The 22,145-nt window shown below is 46.0% G+C and overlaps 1 protein-coding gene across 1 annotated transcript; it reads right to left on the reverse strand.

Moving 5' to 3' along the window:
• Nucleotides 1–8,613: 8,613 nt before the first annotated feature.
• Nucleotides 8,614–12,069, reverse strand: LOC105714395 (importin subunit beta-1-like). The gene is given in 5 exon segments (XM_021671308.2): nt 8,614–8,835; nt 9,121–9,223; nt 9,605–9,856; nt 9,858–11,931; nt 11,934–12,069. Coding segments are annotated over 5 exon segments (2,634 nt in total). The 3' UTR covers nt 8,614–8,766.
• Between the last annotated feature and the right edge of the window lie 10,076 nt (nt 12,070–22,145).

A 22,145-nucleotide genomic window follows, 5' to 3' on the forward strand; every position in this document is an offset into this window, starting at 1 on the left:
AAGTACAACTCAGGGTGTAGAGGGATGGTAAAGAAGGCATCCTTGAGGTCCAGAACTGTGAAGTGGGAGGTATTGGAGGGAATGTTAGATAACAAGGTATATGGGTTGGGGACTACTGGGTGCAGGGGTACTACCATCTCGTTGATAAGGCGTAGGTCCTGAACCAAGTGATAGTCACCAGACGGCTTTTGGACTGGTAATATAGGAGTGTTACAAGGAGAACTGGTGGGAATAAGGAGTCCCTGGGCTAGGAGTCGAGTGATGATGGGCTTCAGGCCCTGACGGTGGGTCTTTGAAATGGGAAACTGTGGATGTGAGGGAAAGTGAGTAGGATTCTTGAGAAATATTTTAACTGGTGTGTGATGTCTTGCCACTACAGGCTTGGAAGTATCCCATACCAAGGGATTGACTATATCGGGAGGGATAGGGGGTTGAGGCAAAGGGTTAAGACAGGGCGTAGTCTCAGTTAGGAGAGACAATAGGAGGTGTGTATGTGAGGGGTTTGGCTTCGTGTATGTGAGATTAGTGAGTTGGAGGGTGGTCCCTACAGTCTGGAGAATATCTCGTCCTAGCAAGGGAACTGGGCATGAGGGTATGATTAAAAAGGAGTGAGAGAAGGGGTGTCCCTCGAGGAGACAGGTTAGGGGAGGGGTTTGGTTGGGATAGGAAAGCCTTCCATTAACTCCCATGACCGAGACCTGGGAAGGTATGCTAGGCCCTGAGTAGGAAGGTAATGCAGAGTAGGCAGCCCCCATGTCCACTAAGAAGGAAATGGACTTACCCGCTACCTGCAGCGTTACCCTGGGCTTGGCAAGGGTGATGGAGGTCCTCGAGTCCAGGCTACATCAGTCATCCAGAAGGCCAAGAAATTCAGGTGAAGGGACTGCCTCCTGCAGACCGGCCTGCTCCCCACATAGAGGTGCGGGGAGTGGGCCTTTAGTCCGGGACGGGCAATCAACCTTCCAGTGTCCAGTTCGTTTGCAATTTTGGCATGGTCCAGGGGGTGGTCGAGGACAGGGGCACTCCCGGGCCCAACGTCCTTCTTGACCACATCTATAACAGGACCCGGGCGGGGCCCTTAAAACATTTCGGAAGGGTTTTGATGGACCTCCCTCACCAGATGTTTGGTGGGCTGCTGGCCTCAGGGCTGCTACAAGAGCTCGGGTTTGGAGGCCTACCTTCTGCCTTAAGTGGGCCTGTCGGATGGCCTCAGCCTTATCCTCTCGGCTGTTAAAAACTTTAAATGCCATGTTTACCAGGTCTCGCATGGGAGTCTGGGAGCCCTCTTCAGCTTTTTTAAGTTTCCTCCTTATATCAGCCGCCGACTGGGAGATAAAGTGGGTGGCTAGGACCGTAGCTCCTACTGAGGAGGCCGGATCCAGCCGTTTATGGAGGATCATAGCATTAGTTAAGTGGTCAAGGAAGATGGCTGGGTTTTCATCAGGTCCCTGAGTTATTTCCCTTAACTTATTGTAATTGACTATCTTTTGGGCTGCATTTTGCATGCCTGCCAGGAGGCACTGTAGCATCCGGTCTCGGCGGCAGTGGCCATCTCAACCGTCCTGATAGTCCTAATTAGGGTCGGCCTCTGGGACCGCTGCCGCACCTACTGGCATCTCGTTATCAGTCAGATGTACCTGATTAGCGTGTTCCCGGGCTGCTGTAAAAATCCGGTCACACTCATCTGGGGTGAGGGTGGAGGAAAGGATTACAAACATGTCATGCCAGGTTAAATCATATGCCTGAGTAAGGTAACGGAATTCCTTGGTGTAAGCAGTAGGGTTGATGGAAAAAGAACCTAGGCATTTCTCAATGGCCGATAGGTCGGAGAGGGAGAAGGGAACATGCACTCGGACAATGCCTTCTGCTGTGGCCACCTCACAGAGGGAGCAAAGGAGGGAGGCCTCGTCATTGGGAGCACTGTGTGAGTGGGTGTGAGCACTAACAGGAGAGGCCAGGTTGTAATTAGGAGGTGGAGGAGCTGAAGGGGTTTGAGGTTCATCATAAGGCGGAGGATTATTGGGTCGGGCCAGTGGAAAGGAGAATTCCTCAGACGCATCGGGGTCAGAAAAGGAAGAGAAGGAGGATGGAGGGGCTAAGGGCAAAGAGGTGGTCTCTTTGGCTAGAAGCACCTGGGCGGTGGTGCAAGAGGAACAGAGGGTGGGTCGGGAACGAAGATACCAGAAAGCCTGCACATTTATAATGATCATAATTAGGAAGAAAACACAAAAAGACATGGCTAGGGCTATCTGCCACATGGCTACAATAAAGACAGTACCACATACAAGACTGATGAACAAAGGGTGGGTGCCCCCCAGATGGGAGACCAGTCTGATGTCTTCCCGGCCACGTCCCTGTGGAACTGTGGGTTGAGACCCACACAAGCCCCGTAGCTGTTAGGCCATGGGACTACACATAAATTCACTCACTCACTCACTCTGGAATTAGGAAGAAAAGGAGAAAAATAGAGTTAAAGTAGAAAGCGGGAGATGGTAGAGTTAAAAGTAGAAAGTGGGAGAAAGTAGAGTTAATAGAAAGCAGGAGAAAGTAGAGTTAATAGAAAGCTGCTGCCATCTTAGGTGGAAGAGAAAGCTAAGAGCGAGAAGTGGCTGCCATCTTAAGGGTGTGATACGGCCACCATTTTGAGAGGGAGAAAGAGAGAAAGCTAAGAGAGAGACAGAAAAAGAAAGAAGCCGAAAATACAGTTTTTTAAAAAACTGGAGACTTTTATGCCAAACAGGGCTTCTGAGTACCCACACCTCGGTTGCTGGTGAGAGTTCAGGAAAGTGGGGACATCTCCCTCAAATTCCTGACCCTGAAAAACCCCTCACGGGGAGAGAACAAGAGTGTAGGGATGTCTCCTCTTACACTCAGGTCCTAAACTGGAATCACGGACTCGTGGGGAAGGAAGCCGTAGTCATGGACTCGCGGCAGGAGGGAAGCCGGGGGTCACGGACCCCACGGAGGTGGGAATCCCTGAAGCTGTGCAGCGGTTTTCAGACAGGGACTCCCTGAAAGCAGCAGGTGGGGTAGTGGGTAACAGATGTCTTACCTTATGGTGAAACAGCAGCTCCCCGGTCTGGCTCTGTGTGGAGGAGTCAGTTTCCCCCAGGAGGGGTCTTACAACTCCTTCCCAGGTTTTGGCACCATCTGTAAGGTCTGTTCTCACTGAGGATAAAATGAAGAAACTGAGACCAGCACAAAAATAATCCAATGCAAGGGAATTTATTCAGGCTCCCGGGTGAGGTTCTGCGGTCCAACAGGAGGGGCCAAAGAAGTCCCGTGGACTCCCCTCAGGCATGGGGTTATATAGGGAGTGGAGGTGTTTGATTGGCTGTACCCAAGGTGAGTGAGACAAAATGGTGGGGAGTGGGGCCCAGATGGAACAAAATGGCAGGGAGTGGGGCCCAGATAGGACAAAATGGTAAGCAGGAAGACAAAATGGCAGGCATGGAGTGGGGCCTGGATAGGACAAAATGGTAGGTAGGGAGTGGGGCCTGGATGGGACAAAATGCTATCAGGTAGGTCCTGACAGGGCTTTTTTTCCCGGGCTCCTGGGGGGTGGGGGAGGTGTGTCCAAGCTCCTGGCAAGGGAAGGAGGCGTGTCCGAGCTCCTGGCGAGGGTAGGGGGTGTGTCTGAGGTCCCCGCGAGGGAGGGGGGCGTGTCCGAGGTCCCCGCGAAGGAGGGAGGCATGTCCGAGGTCCCCGCGAGGGGAGGGGGTGTGTCCGAGCTCTCGGCGACGCAACCAGCCTTACAGATACACTCCCCACTGTTTTCTTTCTACAATTTCCAAAGGTTGCAAGATGGATTTTTTGTGGATGAATATAAAATTGTATTGTGTAATTCCTTGGTTCCATTAAAATTGGTTAACCTGCACACACACACAAAAATCAAATAATCTCATTAAAAAATGGGCAAAGCACATGAACAGACCCTTCTCAAAAGAAGACGTACAAGCGGCCAACAAACCCTTGAAAAAGTGCTCAGCATCACTCATCATCAGAGGAATGCAAATCAAAATCACAGTGAGACACCACCTCACACTAGTCAGAATGGCCACTACTCAAAAGTCAACAAGCAACAGATGCTGGCAGGGCTGCAGAGAAAAGGGAATGCTTCCACATTGTTGGTGGGAATGTAACTTAGTGCAGCCACTGTAGAAAGCAGTCTGGAGATTTCTGAAAGAACTTAAAACAGAGCCACTATTTGGCCCAGCAGTCCCATTACTGGGTATATACCCAAGGGAAAATAAATCATTCTACCAAAAAGACACAAGCACTCATATGTTCACTACTGAGCTATTCACAATAGCAAAGATATGGAATCAACCCAGGTACCCATCAATGGTGAACTGGGTAAAGAAAATATTATACATATGCACCATGGAATACTATGCAGCCATGAAAAGGAATGAAATCATGTCCTTTGCCACGACATGGATGCAGCTGGAGGCCATTATCCTAAGCAAATTAACACAGAAACAGAAAATAAAATACCACACATTCTCATCAGAACAGAGCTAAGCATTGAGTACATATGGACATAAATATGAGAACAAGAGACACTGTGAACTACTAAAGAGAGGAGGGAGGAGGTGTGGGCTAAAACACTAGCTATCAGGTACTATGCTCATTACCAAAGTGATGGAATCTGTACTCCAAACCTCAGCATCACGCAGTATCACAGGGTAACAAATCTGCACATACATCTCCTGTATCTAAAGTAAAAGTTGAAATTTAAACAATATATTTATTTAATTTTTTTAATTACAGAACTCAGTGAAAAACTTGTAATAATACCAGAGTAAATGGAGTAAAAACTGAAAGTCATTCCTCATTTTCTACAGCCCTCCCCAGTCCTATTCCCTTCCACAGAGGGAATCATCACGTGCAGCTTAAGGGTTTTCCTCCAGGACTTTTTTCTGTCCATACCCTGTTTACATCATCATCACTTTCCAAATTTCATAATATAGGGTATACAACTTATGTCAATACCTTCATTCTTTTTAAACAAATACATGCTTTTTACTTAAGTTATTTATGTAAAACATGAATTATTTATATTGGCATAGCAGGGTTAAAAAATCATTTTAGAAGATGAATCAAGGAAAGACAAACACTTTGACACAACTTATGATCATTCATTTATTATTACTCCCCTCTCTGTAATGTGCTCCCAAGCCTTTGGATATTTTAGAATTTCCCAACCTGTAGTGTTATGCTCAGATTTTGCTAATTAAATGATCTATTTCTAATTTTTTGCAAGGAGATACTTCTTTGGTTTTCGCTTCAGGGTAATTTTTTTTTTTTTTTTTTTTTTGAGGAGAAATGATATTGCAGTTCATGCACAAAGTCAGGAAAGCTTCTCCTTGCTATGTCAAATTCAATGATTGTCTTTATTTCATCAGAAGAAAATTTCTTTTTAAAAAGAAATTCTCTTTATATCTTTATACTATCCTAATATTGGGACCTTCCGGATATTTTGAAAATATCTGGCAGTTTCAGTGACTTCCTATGTGGAAGACAAATTTCTTATTTTAAGTCATGCTTTCTGTTGTCAGCTAACCCACAAGATGGCTTGAACATCAGCTATCCACTCAGTCCTTTGTTGTGTGTTTGGAGGACATAATATAAGACATGGATCTCATCCTTAAGGAGATTATAACTTAGCTGGGGAGAACAAAAGAAGCCTTGAGGAATACAGAGAAAATTATGATGCTGTCCTACTGTGTAGGCCACACTCTTTCAGAGGAGATTAAGAACATGAATACAAGCAAAAGGATTCATGAACCACCTAAGTCAGCACCTGTGGTTGAAAGTGAAGATTGGGCTGGGTGTGGTGGCTCACACCTGTAATCCTAGCACTTTGGGAGGCTGAGGTGAGTGGATCACCCGAGGTCAGGAGTTCACAACCAGCCTGACTAACATGGTGAAACTCTGTCTCTACTAAATAACAAAAATTATCCCGGCATGGTGGTGCACACTTGTAATCTGAGCTACTGGGGAGTCTGAGACAGGAGAATCACTTGTACCTGGGAGGTGGAGATTACAGTGAGCCAAGATTGCACCATTGCACTCCAGCCTGGGCAATAAGAGTGAAACTCCATCTCAAAAAAAAAGAAAAGATGAAGATTGAGTGGAGAAGCCAGGAAGGGATGACAGAAGACTTTGCATACCTGAAAACGGTCTAGATTTGATCAGAAAGACTTGGGAGCCTTTGGCAGATGAAATGACATGGAGCAGACATTGGACCAGGGGATTAATGGGGCAGTGTACACAGCACTGAGTTAGGGAGGAGCTCAGGGCTCAGAAACTGTTGGATGGAGGCAGATATCTGTTAGAGGACAGTGGTATAAAAGAGCTCAGCATGATGCTCAGTGGGACCCTCGCCTGGCCGGATGTGGAGAATGACTGTGGATGCCTCTGTGTGCTGAGATAATCTCAGGCCCCTTAAGAGTTCCCTGCTGCCCTCCTCAAATAATTAATAAGCATGTCGGGCAAGGTCCGTCTTTGACTTCCAACTCCTTGACCAGAAAGTGCCTGAAGGTTTCACAGAATAAGTTCTAGAAATGGGCACTACAGCACATGAAATTGACTATCATTCTATTATTTCTCTCTAGAGTGCCATAGTTTCTCTCTGTTGTTAAAATCTCAGGTTCCAGTACTTACTCATTGATAAATTGCAAATCATGTTCCCCTCTAGTTTCCCTTCTTATCAGTCTCCTCACCTTTACTAATTATCTGCACATATTGAAGAGAATGTCCAACATAAATCAGTGTATTTTGCCATTAAAAATATAACTTACTAAAACTTACAGCTGGGCACGGCAGCTCACACCTGTAATCTCAGCACTTTGGGAGGCCATGGGTGGATCACATGTGATCAGGAGTTCAAGACCAGCCTGGCCAATATGGTGAAACTTTGTCTCCAGTAAAAATACAAAAATTAGCCAGGCACGGTGGCAGGGGCTTGTAATCCCAGCTACTCAGCAGGCTGAGATAGGAGAAACATTTGAACCCAGGAGGTTGAGGCTGCAGTGAGCCAAGATCATGCCACTGCACTCCAGCCTGGGCAACAGAGCAAAACTCCATCTCAAAAATAAATAAATACATAAATAAATAAATAGTTATTAATGCTTCTTCTCAGGGAACATATAATGATACATTCGTATGTTTCTGGTGGGGTTGTCAGAATCTGCTCATGCACTGCCATGTACCTGTGCATGTACCATGTACCCTACTAATAAGTAGCAGAAAGGGGCCACCGGTTTTGGGAACAGGTGTTTGATAGCGTTGCTCTGAAGATGTTTACAGGGTGCTCTGACAGGTACAAACACTCTGCTCCTAGCATATGTCAAGCCCAAATTTAACTTTACAATACTAGACTTATTTCTTAAAGTAGAATCTTTTAAAAACTACACACCCCCACTCAAATACAAATATAGTTTTTCTAAAAAGACCAGACATTTCATTTTTATTAACATTTTAAATATGTTTCAATTGAACATCATTAAATTTTAAAAAATACAAAATAGTTCATCTCTCACTACCTGACCCACATCATAATTTTCTCCTGTCTTCAATTCACTTTGTATTAGTGACTTAGACACTCTCTCACCTAAGCTTTAGCCTTTCTCCTCAATCCGAGGTGGACCACACTCTACCCTGACCAACGCTATCTACTTTCCTCCCATCCCATGACCCAACCCTGAAGATGTTTTCTGCCCACACCCAGTCCTTCAGCATAAGAAAGTTGGGGGTTGCTCAAGGAGGGAGGTTGCATTTTGACACCCACCCCATCTTCTCATGCTGGGGGCCTCTTCCCTGTCAGCACCCTTTTCAGGGCGCCCTGCATGTTAGTGTTCCGGAGGCTGCAAATGGCTGGGTTCAGCATGGGATGGAGGATAGTGCTGAGGATCCCAATCCCCTTATCCTTGTCTGAGGCTAAGACTGAGCCCAGGTGCACATAACTGAAGAAGCCAGTTCTGTTAGATACAGACCACAGTGAAGTGGGAGCCACATGTAGAGAAAGCCTTCTTCCTCCCCTCAGCTGAGTAAATTCGTAACACTGCAGCTGCGACACGGGCATAGGACATTGAGATAAGGATCCTGGGGATCACTCCCATGAAGGTGGCCCCCACAAAAAGCAGCTGCCCATTGAGGTGGATACTGGAGCCGGAGAGCTGGAAAAGAAGTGGGAGGTCACAGTAGAAGTGGTTGACCACATTAGGGCCACAGAAGTCAAGCACAGACACAGCCACTGTGTAGTCAGAGCATTGATGAAGGAGATAGTGCAGCAAGTGCCCACCAGGGCACCCTGGACTTCACCGCTCATACGAGTGCTGTAGGTGAGAGGCCAACAGATGGCCCAGTCCCTCCTCCTCTCCCAAACCAGTCATTCCACTCGGCACCGGCCAAAAGACAGAAAAGCTACTTCTAGCCTCTCCTGGGAAGGGATAGCTTTCTTTTTTCTTTCTTTCTTTTTTTTTTTTTAATAAGTAACTCCATTGTTTTCTCTTTTTCAGTATGGCCGATGTTATGGTTTTCTACGAAGTCAGTGCTTACTTAGCTCACTAACAGCACTGCTGTTGGCGGCTGCGCTGCTGCTGTGGCAGGATTTTCAATGTGGTGTATTTTCAAGCCTCACTCACTCATCCTCTCATTCCCAAACATTCAGCATCCGTGCACACACCTCACTTCCAGGTTTTTCAAAAGATTGGAGATTTCCAGTGGGGGTCCTCAGATTATCATCCCAATGGTGACAGATCAAGCTTGGTTCTTCAGTTTCCTTAGCTCTTTTGTTGCCCATGTAGCAAGGGTTTTTGCTTTGTTAGTCTTTTTTTTTTTTTTGAGACGGAGTTTCGCTCTTGTTACCCAGGCTGGAGTGCAATGGCGCGATTTCGGCTCACCGCAACCTCCACCTCCTGGGTTCAGGCAATTCTCCTGCCTCAGCCTCCTGAGTAGCTGGGATTACAGGCGCACGCCACCATGCCCAGCTAATTTTTGTATTTTTAGTAGAGACGGGGTTTCACCATGTTGACCAGGATGGTCTCGATCTCTTGACCTCGTGATCCACCCACCTCAGCCTCCAAAGTGGTGGGATTACAGGCGTGAGCCAGCTTTGTTAGTCTTTGATCTCCACCCTTCAGTTAACAATTCATGAATCATTGGCCTAGCTTCTACTAATTTCAGTACATCCTTCCCAAATGCTGTACATAAGTCCCTGTGCAAAATAAACACAGCTGAGAATGAGCTCTTGGACCCATACCAGTATCATGTTTTGAGCCTTCCAAACCAGTGCTAAGCTGGCTATGGGTTTCTTAGCAAATTTCAGAGATAAATAAAACCCTCAGTAGAGGTCACTAAACAGAGGCAATTTGTTGACCAACATCAGAGTTTAATGGAGTGCAATAGAGACCTTGAGGGTCTGGAATAAATATCACGTGAACACTCAAAACAGGACATAAAGGGTTCTACAAAGAAGAAATCTCTGCCAAAAAAGTGAATTGTTGCTATCCAAGCTACTCTCAAAATTACTTACTACATGTTTTCTCATTTTCTGTGAGTAGTTCTAGTCAGCTCTTAGAAGCAGGGTATAACTCACCCTATTAGTCCAGCAGCACAAGCTGCTACTCCATCTGTATGATCCTCACCTCCAGCAATATGGTCAATGAAAGACAGAATAAATTCTACTCTGGGTTGTACCAGCATCTCATCCGGGTGTACGCTTTCCTGATCCCCCTTCAATCCCTGGACAGTTCCAGTATAGGCTTCCAAGCAGCTTTCCCTTAGCTCATTCAGATAATCCACCATGTCATAGTCTGACTTGTCCACCTGGGCTTGGGAGGCCTGCTGGAGTATTCAATACAACCTCTAAGTATTTTTTAAACTCTCCACCAATAGCAAGGGCAATATCACCAAACACTGACAGAATCTGCGGCTTCACAGACCTGTGGACGTTCTCATTCCCCAAATTTTCCAGAAGCAGCTTCATCACCTCGTCACAGAAAGGTATGATGTTGGATTGCAGGGCATGGCATAAGTCTCCCACTAAGCCCACAGCTGCCAAACAAACCTGGTACTCAGCATAATTTTTCAATCCAATGCCCAGGAAGGGTTTAAAAGCCTCCATGTACTTGAGGAATTCACCTCCCAACACTTCCACTAGTGTGCTAACTGCCATCGGGGCATCCTCTTGTACTCCCCCAGATCCAGCTGTGCTTTGGAACATCCTTAACAGGGAGGCCATCACCACATCAGAGATCTGCAATGCATCCTGATGTTGCACTTTCTGAAGAACATTCTGAAGAGTTGCGCAGAGTAAAGACTGAAGGTCATTGAACTGGATTCTATCGGATGTGCTCTGGATATGTGACTCCATCTGAAGCACCTGCTGCAGTCGCTCCATGATGACCAAAGTCGTTTTCTGGACAGCAGGGTAACAATCCTTGGCACTGTTTTTCACAATTTCCATCAGAGATTCATATGCAGAACTCCTCAGGTTGTTCTGGTGTCCATCAGGTCTGTCTGTAGTCTCTAGGAGCTTCTGAACTATGAGTTCAAATGAAGAAGATAAAAAGTAAGTAGCTGGTTCTTCCTGATCATCAGCAACATCTGCAGCTTCATAAGCAGCTTCAGCCAGACTCGAGAAAGCCCAGCACACATTTGAAGCCACTCTGGGTTCAGCACTGAGACCCTCAATCAGACACTGCAGCAGGGGAGCCAAGTAGACATCACTGATGGCAGCTTCAGGGAGCAGCTCACAAATTCTGCCTACGGTCCATGCAGCTGTATCTCGAACAACTATGCTGGGGTCTTTCATTAATTCTATTAGGGTGGGCATAGCCTGTATAACTAGTGGTTTGAGCTGACTGGGCTCTGGTCCTTCCAAGATACAACCAAAAGCCATCACTGCTGCATTCCGGTACCGCCAATCTGGGTTCTTGATGTGTTCTTTAATGAAAGGGAGGACGTGTGGGACAATGTCATCTTCACAGCAGGTAGCCGAAAGCATGAGGCACACCCCCGCTGCTTTGCAGGGGTTCCAGTCATCAACATCATCATCATTTTCATCCTGTTTAGTTAGTGTCTGTGTGAAGATCGGAACCAGATACCGTACTGCTCCCTTGGCATAAAACTTCCTGGTGTGCTCAGGGGGCCATCCTTGTTCGGCTGCCTCTGAAGCCTCAATGGCCAAATCCATTTCCTTATCACAGACATTGGACCTGAATGCTATCCCTTGTAGGGCCACTTCATCAGTGTCACTTTTCATTGCTTCAATTGTGATTGCAAAAAGAGCAGGGCCCATATATGTCTCCATGTACTGATAATATAAGGTCATTATCTTCACCAGATTCTGTATAGCAGCCACTCGTACTCTCGTATCTGGACACTGTGTGGCTTCACAGACCACTTGCATAATAAAGTGCCTTTCAGACTCTTTATCAAAGTCTGCTTTGGTGAACTCCAGTGAGTTCAGGAGTGCATTAGTAGCAGCTAGCTTCTCATTATTGCTAGGCTCTTCTTTCCTCATCCCCTGGATTATGGCAGTCAAAATCTCATTGGATTTATCTTGTAGCTGCTCTGGGTCTATATCTTGGCAAATATAACCGATAGCTCCCAATGTCGACTCCTTCATGTGCTCTGTGCTGTTGGGGTTTGTGACATTGGCCACCAGCTGAGGAATGAGTTCTGGCCACTGGTTTACTGGGATCTCTGCACAAGCAATACCAGCCACACACTGTGAGGCAGAACTAGGCTGGGAAGTTTCTGTGTCCAGTGTCTGCAAAACATAGTTCTGGACGTCTCGTTGAGCATTAGCATCAATAGCAAGCCACCTCTGCTGATACCGTGCCTTAATATCCGGATCTTTAGATGTCAAGGAGTTCTTGATTTGTAGACCAGCTGCAACTCTGGCAACCTGTTTCCTAGATTTGCTAGCACTCTGGACAGTTCCACGAGGAACGTGGGCGGGTTCTCCACGGCCGCAGGCTCCAGGAACTTCTGCGCCGCTTCCAGCTCCAGCCGATCGGGCGACACAGTCTTCTGGAGGATGGTGACCAGCTCCATGGCGGAGGCGGCGGCGGCGGCGACTCCTCCTAGGACGACGGTCCGGCCTCTCGGGCGGCGGCTCGAACTGGGGATGGGGGTTGGGGGTCGGGTGGGAAGGGAGGGTGGGGTGGGGGCGGGGGTCACCACAAGCCCATTCACCGGCTCTTTCTGGGTAGTCGCTCGCTCGGGCTTCTCTTCCTCTCCTCTTCCCTTCCTTCCCCCCTCCGAATGGGCTGCTGGCGGCGGGGGAGGGACCCTGGGGTCAGAGTGCGCTGGTGCTCGGGAGGCTGAGGGAGAAAGAAAGAAGGGACGCTGTGAGTAAGAGGCGGCGCGAGGGAGGGAGCGAGGGCGACACGACATTGCCTCTTAACGAACTTAGACATGTTGATATCGAGGCTTCGTAAATGACATCATATGTGATAAAGAGAAGAATCGTATTTCTAAGACTTCAGGTATTAGCATCACAACTATTCAAGGAAGATTCCATTCATTCATCCTTTCATTTAATAATTATTTGGATTCTGGATCCAAATGTTTATAGGACTCTGGATGTATTTTGGGGCTCGAGGTGTGAGAGAAAGAGAAGGTGGAAAGATGATTCCAAGGTTCTTGGCCTGAGCATCTGGGAAGATGTTGGTAGTAAATGATACCGGAAAAATGAATGACCTTAGTGTGTGCACAGTGTGTGTGTGGGGGGGAGTAGGTTTTCCAGGGGAAAAAGGGAAACTGAAATCCCAGGGCCATTTATCTGGCTTCCCCCCATCACACATGGCATCCCACAGGTGCCTGGACAATGGAGGGATGATTCATAAAGGAAAATGTCCTTGGCTGTGGCAGGGACAGGTAGATTTGGAAAAGTGTGTTTGGAGCCTTGTTCTTCTGGACTCTTGCATATGCAGGGCCATGCTGTCTGCATGACTTGTTAATGCATCCTGCAAGGCCAAGTCCTGGTCATCATCCCATCTCCCTAACAAAGCCCTCCTGATGCACTGCAGTGTGTAATTGTTTTTTCCTGCCTCCGATGACACGGACAGTAACCTGAATCATCCTAGTACTTGCATATGGGGAAAGGGACAGGGAACTGAACCATTAACAGGAGGAATTTGCCCAAAGTCACACTGAGGGCCTCTCAAAATGAGTAACACAAGACAAAGAATGTCGATGATGTCAACACCCTAACACAGGAGACTGCACTACTCCCAACACCCCATTCTGTCCTGTTCTACAGAAACTGCTGGCCATTTGTGGGCCTCAAACTCTGTTGGGCCGATGCTGATCCTTCTTGGGACAGAGGTAAGTGCAGTGTCTCACAGGTGGTACCTACCTTCTAGAGTCTACCTCCCAACTGGGAGCTGGGATTTAAGCCACGGAGTCTGACCAAAGGCAGCAAAGGGATTCATCAAGAATACCCTGGCCGGCATGGTGGCTCTTGTCTATAGTTTCAGCACTTTGGGAGGCTGAGGTGGGCAGATCAGCTGAGGTCAGGAGTTCAAGACCAGCCTGGCCCACATAGTGAAACCCTGTCTCTACTAAAAATAGAAAAATAGTTGGGCATGGTGGCGGCCGCCTGTAATCCCAGCTACTCGGAGGCTGAGGCAGGAGAATCACTTGAACCTGGGAGGTGGAGGTTGCAGTGAGCCGAGACCATACCAATGCACTCCAGCCTGGGCGACAAGAGCAAGATCTCATCTCAAAAAAAAACAAAAACAAAAAACACACAACACCAATACCGCAACTCCTGTTACCCCTGAGACAGGCCATTTGTTGACACAGGTTATTTATTCTGGAGAGAAGGCAGAGGGTATCTGTGAGAAGCCCTTGCCACCTTAGGAAATGTCCTGACAGGTGATTTTCCCAGTTTAACATTAAGACCAGCCCCCTCTGGGTTTGAAATCACAGCAGTGCAGCACAGTGACAGAGTTCAACCTTGCTCTGAGCCATATCTCTCCATCCGGTCAGATTTGTCCACTTCTCATTTCAATTATTCCCCACCCTGCCCGGCCATATGAGACGTAGTTCACTCCAGGCTCTGGCCTCGAATTTGCTCTAAACAGTTCCTTTTCTCTGCAGAGAAACACGTTGCTTTCTCTGTCTTCCTGTCTCTCTCTGTCTCTTGGTGTATAAGGACAATTCAGCACCATGGAAAGAGCTCTGGAGTTGGAGTTCAGATGTTTTTGTGTTATTTGTATTATAAACAAGCTTCTCCTATCTATCACTGGGAACTTGGAGAAAGGAAAAAGGAAAGAAGAAAATATGGAAGGAAGGAAGGAACAAATTAAGGAAGGAATAAAGAAAAGAAAAGAAGACACTAAGCTAACGTTTACTTGAATATAAACTTTTAGTAGCAATGCTACTCCATTTAACTCCATTATATGTTAGTTTATATAAACTTTACAAAAATTCTTGAAGATGGGTAATTTGTTTTACCAGTGAGAATGGAGAGCGTGTTCTTTTTCTGCCAACTCCTGCTGTCTTAAGGCCTTTGCCATATATATGAATATATACACACACATATATAGATAATGTGTGTGTGTGTGTATATATATATGTCATATATTCATTTTCCCTTCTGTGATATGAAAGGCTGCACTGCATTATCTCTAGGTTAACATAGAGGTACAAGATTCTGTAAATACAGATTGCACTGATTTCTCTGCACAGATCAACCTAAACAGCCTCCTTGGCTCTCCACAGACTTTCTTGGTTTCCTGCACCATCACCCCAGTCAGCTCCCTTCTCACTCCCTGTTTTCCAGTTCTGCCCTTCATCCTTCCAGTCCCCCCGAGTGGAAAACCTCATTATATTTCACCACCACTGGGTCCAAGGATCACTTAGTCCTTAACCATGTGAAGATCACTCATGATCTTCATCCACCCTTCCTGAGAAGGAGGGAAATGAGGGGTCTGGAGCAGTGGAAGGGCTTGGGGGAGAGTTACCTTCCTGTGAGCACTCTGGGCGCCCTAAGTGGGGTTTGTTGTCGAGAGGGGAGTGAGTGCTAAGCTGACCCAAGGTAACCCGTCAGGGGCCAGGACAATCTGTCTTGGCACTCTATTCAGGAGCTAATTAACACCTAGATGCCCTAAAAATTAGCTCCCTCAGGGATTGCACAGAATGCCAGAGGTGGACAAATAACCTCAGTCCTTAACGGTTTCTTTCATCTGTCGAGTATCTTGGACTTTTATTGAGAAAAACATGAGATTCATGACATCATTCCAGCCTTGTAATGTCACCACAAAATGAGAAAAAATGTAGTCACCATATTGTCGATGGGAAAAATAAGATCCAGGGAGCTCAGATGACTTGCCAAAGGCAGAGAATGGGTTCATGGTGGAGCTCAGGCTGGGCTCCAGATAATCTGAATCTCATATTTTTTTTTTCTCATTTATTTTCGCACTGTTTTTTGAAAGGCATAATTTTTATTTCTCAAGTTTATTTAATTTTTAAAGGCATCATTTAAAAAAGTTTAATTAAGGTATAATTTTAAAGTTTTATGAGTTTGATAAAAGTATACAGCTCTGAGTCATAGACTTTTTATAATTGGATTTCTTCAATTAGCGTAATCCTTTAGAGAGTCCTGCATGCATTGTCTCTGCACTCAAGGTTCATTTTTCCTCACTGAGTAGTATTCCATTCCATACTCACCTCATTGTGTGAGTATATTCTCATTTGTTTAGCGGCTTATTATCTCTCTTAAGAGAGAAGAGAGTGTTGCGGTCCGTGAGATCGGCACGTCTGCCGGGGGTCTCTTGACCAGCAAGAGGGTCCCAATACCTGGAAGAAAGAGTGCGCAGAAGAAAAGAACGACAGGAAAGTTTTGGGGTCTGGAGGGCTGACGAGGATTGCCCAAGTCAGCAATTTATTTTGTGCACAGGGTCTCATTATATACCCTTTAGCCTGCAGTGGCTGACGTCAGGTTACTTAGTGAGGTAACTACAACAAAGGAGAAGAGAAAATCACAACATTGCAAGCCTAGGGTTCAAGTTAAAACTAGTAAAAGGAGAAGCATACAATCAACTGTCATAAAGATTGATCAAGAAGCCATAAAACAAACAGGTGACCTTTTCTACTTATCCGATAATCAGAAACACAGAAACAAGATCAATTTTACAATGGTCAAACCAAGGTATAAATCTTAGAGGTAACAATTTCAAATGTCATATGAATAGTCACAAGCTTCAGTGGGTACCTGGTAACGGAGTCATAAAACAAGTCCAGAGCAGGAACTTCAAGAAATAGCATGTGCAGTGAAACCACACAGCCTTCACCCAGCCAAACTGTTAGATCAGTGAACCAGAAAACTTCTGCAAAATCAAACTTCTTGCACTTCCTTCTTTCCCTTAGCTCGACTGCGTCCAGGAGGGGAGAAATGTGTCTGGGCTCAAACTCCATTATGGCGGAGACACTTAGGGGTCTCTACGCTGGAGCGATCCCCACAAGAGAGGTTGAAAGCATAAGAGATACAAGGATTATTGGTTAAAGCACGTTCTCTAAAGCAGATATAAAAAGGTTTGCATGTAGCGGGGAGCAGGAAACAACCTGTCAGTTGTTTCAAGATTCGCACCATTACAAATAAAGATATAATAAATATGTGCACACAGTTAATTGTGTGGATATGTCTTCGTTTCTCCTTGGAAAATAACTAGAACTGTGCTTATTGTACTCTATGGAAGTGGATGTTTAATTTTACAAGAAACCATCACATTTTTTCCAAAGTGGCTGTGCCATTTTGCGTTTCCATCAATAATGGGTGAGATTTCCAGTTGCTTCATATCCTTATCAAAACTTAATATCATCCATTGTATTATGTGTGCAGTAGTGTCTCACTTGATCACCTGTATTCTGTTGACCTTTCAATATGTAAATTCAGACTTTGCTCCTGAACATTGTTCAGTTCATCGTCTTGTTGGAGTTCTCCATTTGGCAGTCCACAGGCACTTTAATCTCTGCATGACGCCTTCATTCTTGCCCCCAGATCCTCTCCTTTTTCATATAATCTTAGTCTGCTTGGATTGTTGTTATAAAACACCATAGACTGAGTGGCTTAAACAGTGGAAATTAATTTTCTCATAGTTCTGGATGCTGGAACTCTGAGATCAGGACATCGGCATTGCTGGACTCTGGTGAAGACTCTATTCCTGGCTGGCAGATGGCAGCCTTCTCATTGTTTGCTCACATGGCAGAGAGAAAGAAAGAAAAAAGGCACACTCTCCTGTGTCTCTTCTCATAGGGACACTAATCCTATTGTGAGGGTGCCCTCATGACCTCATATAAACCTTGTTATTTTCCAAAGGCTCCATCTCCATATATCATCACGAATTAGCAAAATTTGACACAGAGACCTGAAGTGTGCACATGGTGTTGGGAAAATGGCACCAATAGACTTGCTTAAGGCAGGGTGGCCAGAAACCTTCAATTTGTAAAAAGTGAAGTGTCTTCAAAGTACAATAAAGTGAAGTAGAAGAAAATGAGGCATACCCGTCTACGAAACATTTTTCTGGCATTATTCCATTCCTCAGGCTGGAAAAGCAGGTGCCATGAGGGCTCTTCCAAGCAGCAATTTCCCCTCAAAGTGGGAAAGAAGAGTAGGCGATCCTTCAGGAGCTCTCTCCACTTTGGACACCTCTCCCCACTGAGGACCTATGCAGGTTTTGCCATGCTGACTCCGCCTGACAGAGCTGAGCAGACCCCAAGCAATTGCACCCCCCTCTCTGGAGACAAAGTAGGAACCACTGCTACCTGCCAATATCCCTGATGAACATAGACACAGAAACCCCCAACAAAATACTAGCGAACCCAGTTTAACTGCACATATGCCATGATTGAGTGGAATGTATCCCTGGGGTACAAGAATGATCAACACATGCAAATCAATCAGTGTGATACACCACATTAAGAGAACAAAATAAAAATGTGTTAACAGAATTAATTTTAAAATGAAAGAAATAAATGATCACGGAGAAACGAGTGTCTCAACAGAAGTAGAAAAAAACATTCAACAAAATTCAACATTCTTTCTTGATAGAAACTGTCAAAAGATAGGTATAGAGGATACAGTGCAAGATGGCTCCATAGAAACCTACGCTGATCATCCTCCCTGCGAGAACACCAGCTTTACAACTATCTACACACAAAAAGCACCTTCATAAGATCCAAAAATCAGATGAGCCATCACAGCACCTGGTTTTAACTTCATATCACTGAAAGAGGCACTGAAGAGGGCAGGAAAGACTGGAGTTGCAGATACCACCTCCCATCCCCCAGCAGTGGTCACACAGTGTAGAGAGAGACTCTGTGTGCTTAGGGGAGAGAGAATGCAGTGACCGTGTGACTTTGTCTTGAAACTCAGTGCTGCCAACACTGGGTAAAACTCAACTAATGCCAATGAAGGGAGCATTTAGACAAGTCCTAGCCAGAGGAAAATTGCCCATCCCAGTAGCTGACTCAGAATCCAAATTTCAGCAAGCCTCATCAGCACAGGATAAAGTACTCTGGGGCCTGAAATAAACTGGAAAGGCAGTCTAGGCCACAAGGACTGAAACTCCTAGGTGAGTTCAAGTGCTGTGCTGGGCTCAGAGCTAGTGGACCCGGCACGGTGGGCACATGACCTAGTGAGACACCAGATGGGGCAGCTAAAGAAGTGCTTGTGCCACCCCTCACCTGCCCCAGGCAGCATAGCTTGCAGCTTTGAAAGAGGCCTTTCCTTCTGCTTGAGGAGAGGAGAGTGAAGAGTAAAGAGAAATGACAGCTTGGATACCAGCTCAGCCATAGTAGGATAGGGCACTGGGCAGTTGTGAGGCCTTCATTTCAGACCCAAATTCCCAGACATTTCTGGACACAGCCTGGACCAGAAGGGAACCTGCTGCCTTGAAGGGAATAACTCAGTCCTATCACCTGCTGGCTAAAGAGCCCATGGGCCCTAAATAACCAGCAGCAGTACCCAGGTAGTACGCACCATCAGCCTTGGGTGAGACTCTGAGATGTTCTGGCTTCAGGTTAGACCCAGCACACTCACAGCTGTAGTGTCTATTAAAAGAGACTCCTCCTGGTTAAGAAAAGCAGAGGGAAGAGGAAAGGGGACTTTGTCTTGTAGCTTAGGCACCAGCTCAGCCACAGTGGGGTAGAGTCCTTGATTCCAGGTCTTGGCTCCTGGATGGCATTTCTGGGCATACCCTGAACCCAAGGGGAGCCGACTGCCCTGAAGGGTGAGTCCCAGGGCTGGCAGCATTCACTACGATGCTGAAGAATTCTTGGGCCTTAAGTGGACACTGACAGTAGCCTGGTGACATAGTTTGGAAATTGATCCCTGCCCCAATCTCATGTTGAGTTGGAATCTCCAGTGTTGGTGACGGGGCTTGGCAGGAGTTAAGGGCTGCTTGGGTCATGAAGGCAGATTCCTCTTGGTTTGGTGCAGCCCTCATGATAATGAGTGAGTTCTTGCAAGACCTAGTTGTTTAAGTGTGTAGCACCTCCCACAACAACTCTCTCGCTCCCACTTTTGCCATGTGAAGTGTCTGCACACTTACGCCATGAAGAAAAGCTCCCTGAGGCCTGCCCAGAAGCAGATGCTGACGTACAGCCTGCAGAACTGTAAGCCAATTAAAACTCTTTTCTTATAAATTATCCAGTCTTGGGTATTTATTTATATTAATGCAAGAGTAGTGTAACTTGGAAAATTGGTATCGAGAAGTGGGGAAATGCTATAAAGATACTTGAAAATTGCTACACCTGAAAATGTGGAAGTGACTTTAGAACTGGGCAATGCGCAGAGGTTGCAAGGGTTTGAGGGGCTCAGAAGAAGACAGAAAAGTGTGGGAAAGTTCTGGACTTCTTAAAGTCTGGCTAAATTACTGTGACCAAAATACTGATGGTCATATGAACAGAGAAGTCCAGGCTGATGAGGGTTCAGATGTAAATGAGGAACTTACTAGAAACTGGAGCAAAGGTCACCCAACCTATGCCTTAGCAAACAGCTTGGCTGCATTGTGTTCTTGGCCTAGGAGTCTGTGGAAGGTCAGACTTGAGAATCATGACTTAAGATATTTGGCAGAAGAAATTGTTTTTGTTTTTTTTTGAAACAGAGTTTCACACTGTCACCCAGGCTGGAGTGCAGTGGCATGATCGCAGCTCACTGCAGAAGAAATCTCTAAGCAGCAAAGCATTCAAGAGTTGCCTGGCAGCTTTTAACAGCTGATACTCAGATGCAGGAGCAAAGAAATAACTTAAGGCTGGAATTTATATTTAAACAGGAAGCAGAATGTGAAAGTTTAAAAAATGTGGAGGCTGGCTATGTGGCAATGAAAGAAAGAGCTTTTTTTTATTGCATTTTAGGTTTTGGGTACATGTGAAAAACATGCAAGATTGTTGCATAGGTGCATACGTGGCAGTGTGATTTGCTACCTTCCTCCCCTTCACCTATATGTGGCATTTCTCCCCATGCTATCTCTCCCCAACTCCCCACCCCCCGCTGTCCCCCCCACTTCCCCCCAGCAAGGGAACAAGACTGGATGGAGAATGAGTGTGATGAAATGACAGAATCAGCCTTCAGAAAGTGGGTAATAAGATACTTCCGTGAGCTAAAAGAACATGTTCTAACCCAAAGCAAAGAAACTAAGAACCTTGAAAAAAGACTTGATGAAATGCTAACGAGAATGGACAACTTAGAGAGGAATATGAGTGAATTGATGGAGCTGAAAAACACAACACGAGAACTTCACGAAGCATGCACAAGTTTCAACAGCCGAATTGACCAAGCAGAAGAAAGTATATCAGAGGTCGAAGATCAACTCAATGAAATAAAACGAGAAGGCAAGATCAGAGAAAACAGGGTAAAAAGGAATGAACAAAGTCAACAAGAAATATGGGACTATGTGAAAAGACCTAATCTACATTAGAAAGAGCTTTTTATGGAGAGGAATTCCAGCAGGCTGTACAGCAATCGCTTCCTAGAGATACTTGCATAACTAAAGGGGTGGCAAGTGCTACTATCCAAAACAATGTGAAAAAATCCTTGAAAACATTTCAGAGAACTTCACGACAGCTCCTCCCATCATGGGTCCAGAGGCCTAGGAGGGAAGAATGGTTTCTTGGGCCAGGCCCAGGGTTCTGCTGCCCTGTGTGGCCTTGGGACACTGCTCGTCACATCCCAGCCACTCCAGCTCCAGCTGTGGCTCCAAGAAGCCCAGGTACAGCTCAGGCTGCCACTTTGGAGAATATAAGCCATAAGTCTTGGTGGTTTCCATGTGGTGTTAAGATTGCAGGAGCACAGCAAGAGCGAAGGAGCCTTGCCAGCCTTCACCTAGATTCCAGAGGATGTATGGGAAAGCCTGGGTACCCAGGCAGAAGTCTGCTTCAGAGGCAGAGCCCTCACAGAGAATCTCTATTAGGACAGTGAGGAGAGAAAATGGGGGATCAGAGGACCCACACAAAGTCCCCACTGGGACACAGCTTAATGGAGCTGTGGAAAAAGGCTGCCACCCTGCAGACCCTAGAATGGGAGATCCACTGGCAGCTTGCACCATACACCTGGAAAAGCCACAGGTACTCAACTCCAGGCCATGAGAGAAGCCACAGGGGCTGAACCCTGCAAAGCCACAGGGGTAGAGCTGCCCAAGGCCTTGGGAGGCCATTTCCCACATCAGTGTGCCCAGGATGTGGGACATGGATTCAGAGACTATTTTGGAGCTTTAAGAATTAATGACCACCCTGCTGGGTTTCAAACTTGAATGGGGCCTATCGCTCCTTTCCTTTGGCCCACTTCTCCTTTTGCAGTGAGAATGTATAATGCCTATACCCCCATTTTATCTTGGAAGTAAATAACCCTTTTTTGATTTTATAAACTCATAGATAGAAGGGACTTGCCTTGTCTTGGATGAGATATTAGACTTTTGAAACAAGTTAAGACTTTGGGGAACTGTTGAGAAAGCATGCTTATATTTTGCAATGTGAGAAGTACATGAGACTCGTGGAGGACCAGAAGTGGTATGATATAGTTTGGACGTTTGTTCCTGCTCAAATCACATGTTGAGTTATAACTTCCAATGTTGGAGATGGGGCCTGGTGGGAGGCGTTTGGGTCATGGGGACAGATTCTCCATA

The sequence above is a fragment of the Aotus nancymaae genome, unplaced genomic scaffold, assembly GCF_030222135.1.
Source record: "Aotus nancymaae isolate 86718 unplaced genomic scaffold, 86718_ANA_hifiasm-v0.15.2.pri h1tg000018l, whole genome shotgun sequence".
Taxonomy (NCBI): Eukaryota; Metazoa; Chordata; class Mammalia; order Primates; family Aotidae; genus Aotus; species Aotus nancymaae.